The 2,484-nt window shown below is 52.1% G+C and overlaps 1 protein-coding gene across 1 annotated transcript; it reads right to left on the bottom strand.

Moving 5' to 3' along the window:
- Positions 1 to 1,201: 1,201 nt before the first annotated feature.
- H257_10710 (hypothetical protein) lies at positions 1,202 to 2,346 on the bottom strand (the record flags this gene model as incomplete). The annotated part of the gene is made up of 1 exon (XM_009837346.1): positions 1,202 to 2,346. The coding sequence occupies one exon, from the start codon at positions 2,344 to 2,346 to the stop codon at positions 1,378 to 1,380; it is 969 nt and encodes a 322-aa protein (XP_009835648.1). The 3' UTR covers positions 1,202 to 1,377.
- Positions 2,347 to 2,484: the final 138 nt, after the last annotated feature.

Below are 2,484 nucleotides of genomic sequence, written 5' to 3'. Positions count from 1 at the left end.
GTGGAACGCGTCCACCCGAGTGAGCTCACAAGAAGTTGTTGTCGCGTGACCCCGAGTTGAGCCACCCATGGCAGTGCCGCGACCCCGAGTTGAGCCTCCCATGGCCGTGCCGCGACCCCGGGTGGCCCCACTGTGCATATGTATATCTGGAACGGCAGCACCAATCTCCACTCGAAGGCTCGTCCTCGCTTGGTGCATGCCCGTCCGCGTCGTGGTGGTCCACCTGGACTCGCTATGGATGCGCCACTTTAGCGACACGTTGGCAACCTCATACGGAGTATCATTTAACAAAGACCCCTATATATTAGAAGTTGCCATAGTTGGAACTCATATACGATGTATGGCTTATACATGCATTGGGGCCACAATCTTTTTTCTTGTAGCAGTGCATGTCGAAGCTTGTCATAGGGGTACTATGCCTGAATATGCACCACCATTCCTTTCGATATCATCATACGAGTCAACAAAAACGGTCTGCGCGAGGTTAAGTTCCGGCGACGCTTGGTCCAGACAAATGCCAATGCGAGCACGAACGTCCCAAGTGAAAAACTCCGACATGTCCTCTTCTGGATTTAATTGGTGGGGCAATGACGACATATGTCAGAGGTACCACATGGAATATATCACTTTGATAGGGTATCCATCAACGCGTTGTGCCAGGCAAGCTGATTTCGGAACTAACAGTCTGTCGCCTTTGCGAAACAATAAATACGTTTCTGTGAGTTTACTTTCGTCCGCCGAACCGAACCCACACATAATGCATCACGTGCTGCCACTCCGTCCAACTCCTCAAGCGCGGTTGAAACCAAAAGTCAACTCCAAGCGCGTGGCCCCCCCCCCTCCAACGCTTAACAATGCCGACACCCTGTTGCCGTAAGCGAGGTACCATATAGGAACAAGGGTAGCAAACCCATCATTTGCCTGTTTATGCATGTTTGTGGAGTCCAAGTTGGAAATGGCGTTTAGTATGTCAGTGTAGTTTGAACGTGAGATGTGTATGATCAATCCATTTACATTCGTTTTCAACGAGACATCTCAAGTCGACTGCGCAATTTCAATTTACATGTCAGTGCGGCAATGCAAGATCAAAGCGTGACTGTACAGTACAGTCTTGCTGCCATCAAATCGGTCGACCTGGTACTCACAATTCCGCTCGGGGATTTATGCTTTCACTGACTGTGGTTAATGATAACTGAGTACTGGCGATGCAAAATAGCCCTGAGAATAGGCATTACATGTATATTATATATATATGGGTTTCTAAGCTGAAGTAACATACAGTTCGTGGGCGGGGTCGAGTCATGATTAGCTAACCACAAACAAAACGTTTCATGCAAATCAAATTGAGAATCCAAGTACACTTCCTTGGTCATCATTCTACGCAACTTCCTTGACATCGCCGCGGCAGTGGAAGTACTGGGCGAGGATATCTTGCCAGTGCTCGATGCGGACGGGATTGGCCCCACTTTTGATGTCCTGCAACAGGGCAAACGACTTGGACGATCCTGTGATGTGCCACTCGGCTTTGAACTCTGGCGTAAAGTCCGCGACGGACCCCGGCAGGCAGTTTTCCTGCAGCAACAAGTTCATCTTTTGCACCTCCAAGTACGCTTCGTCCGTGGTCAGTCCCTGGCTGTCGGCTTGGGCGAGGACGGCGTCTTCGAACGCCAGCACTTTTTTGTTTTCAGCCAACACGACTGGCTCGACGACGTGGTCAATGGTCACGTTGGCATGACGCACTTCTCGAACGCTCTCGATGCCACGGGTGGAGCTACTACTGCTTCCGCATGTGGTGTACATGTCCCCCAGCAGTCCCTTCACAACAAACGAGTAGCCCAATTGACGGGTATCCGTGAGTTTGTAGTACTGCGTGGGCAAGTCCTTGAAGAACGACCCAATAAGCGGGTCGTTGGCCACTTCAATCGTTTGGCCCGAAACGACAAGTCGCATGCGAAGGGAGGACGTCGGCCCGACGGTTTCGCCGTTGCTGGTGGAGCAGCCCTGGAACGACCGGGCGTCGTTTTGCTGCTGCAAGTCGCTCAAGTTGGCCGGCTCGACTTTGCAGTGGTAGTAGATGGTATGCAGCAAGTCGATCGTATTGTGGTGCATGAAAAAGATGGGGTCCATGGGGGAGATCTGGGCGTTGGCCATCGGACCGTTCAGCGTGTTGTGGAGGATATTGTGGGGGGAGCTTTCAATGTTGCGCGACACGGTTAGGATGTTGGAGCCCCCCAACACGCTTTGGCGAATGTTGGCAATCCCCATGTCTGAAACCATGGCTGTTTTAGCCCAGTTGCCGCGAGGGGTGCATTTCGGACAAGAAGCAGAGCCAGGGGTAGTGCACATGTGGTTCACAGGACGTTGGTTGACGCAGCGGTTGCTCGCATACGTGTAGCCAAAGAAGGAGGCGCTGGAAGTTGAGCCTTGCGTGGAGCCCCCCAATCCAGTCGCAATGGGGGCGCAGGTTTCAATCGAGGTACATCG

Source organism: Aphanomyces astaci (genome assembly GCF_000520075.1).
Source record: "Aphanomyces astaci strain APO3 unplaced genomic scaffold supercont1.30, whole genome shotgun sequence".
NCBI classification, from domain to species: domain Eukaryota; phylum Oomycota; class Saprolegniomycetes; order Saprolegniales; family Verrucalvaceae; genus Aphanomyces; species Aphanomyces astaci.
This window is presented reverse-complemented; position numbering and strand designations above follow the sequence as displayed.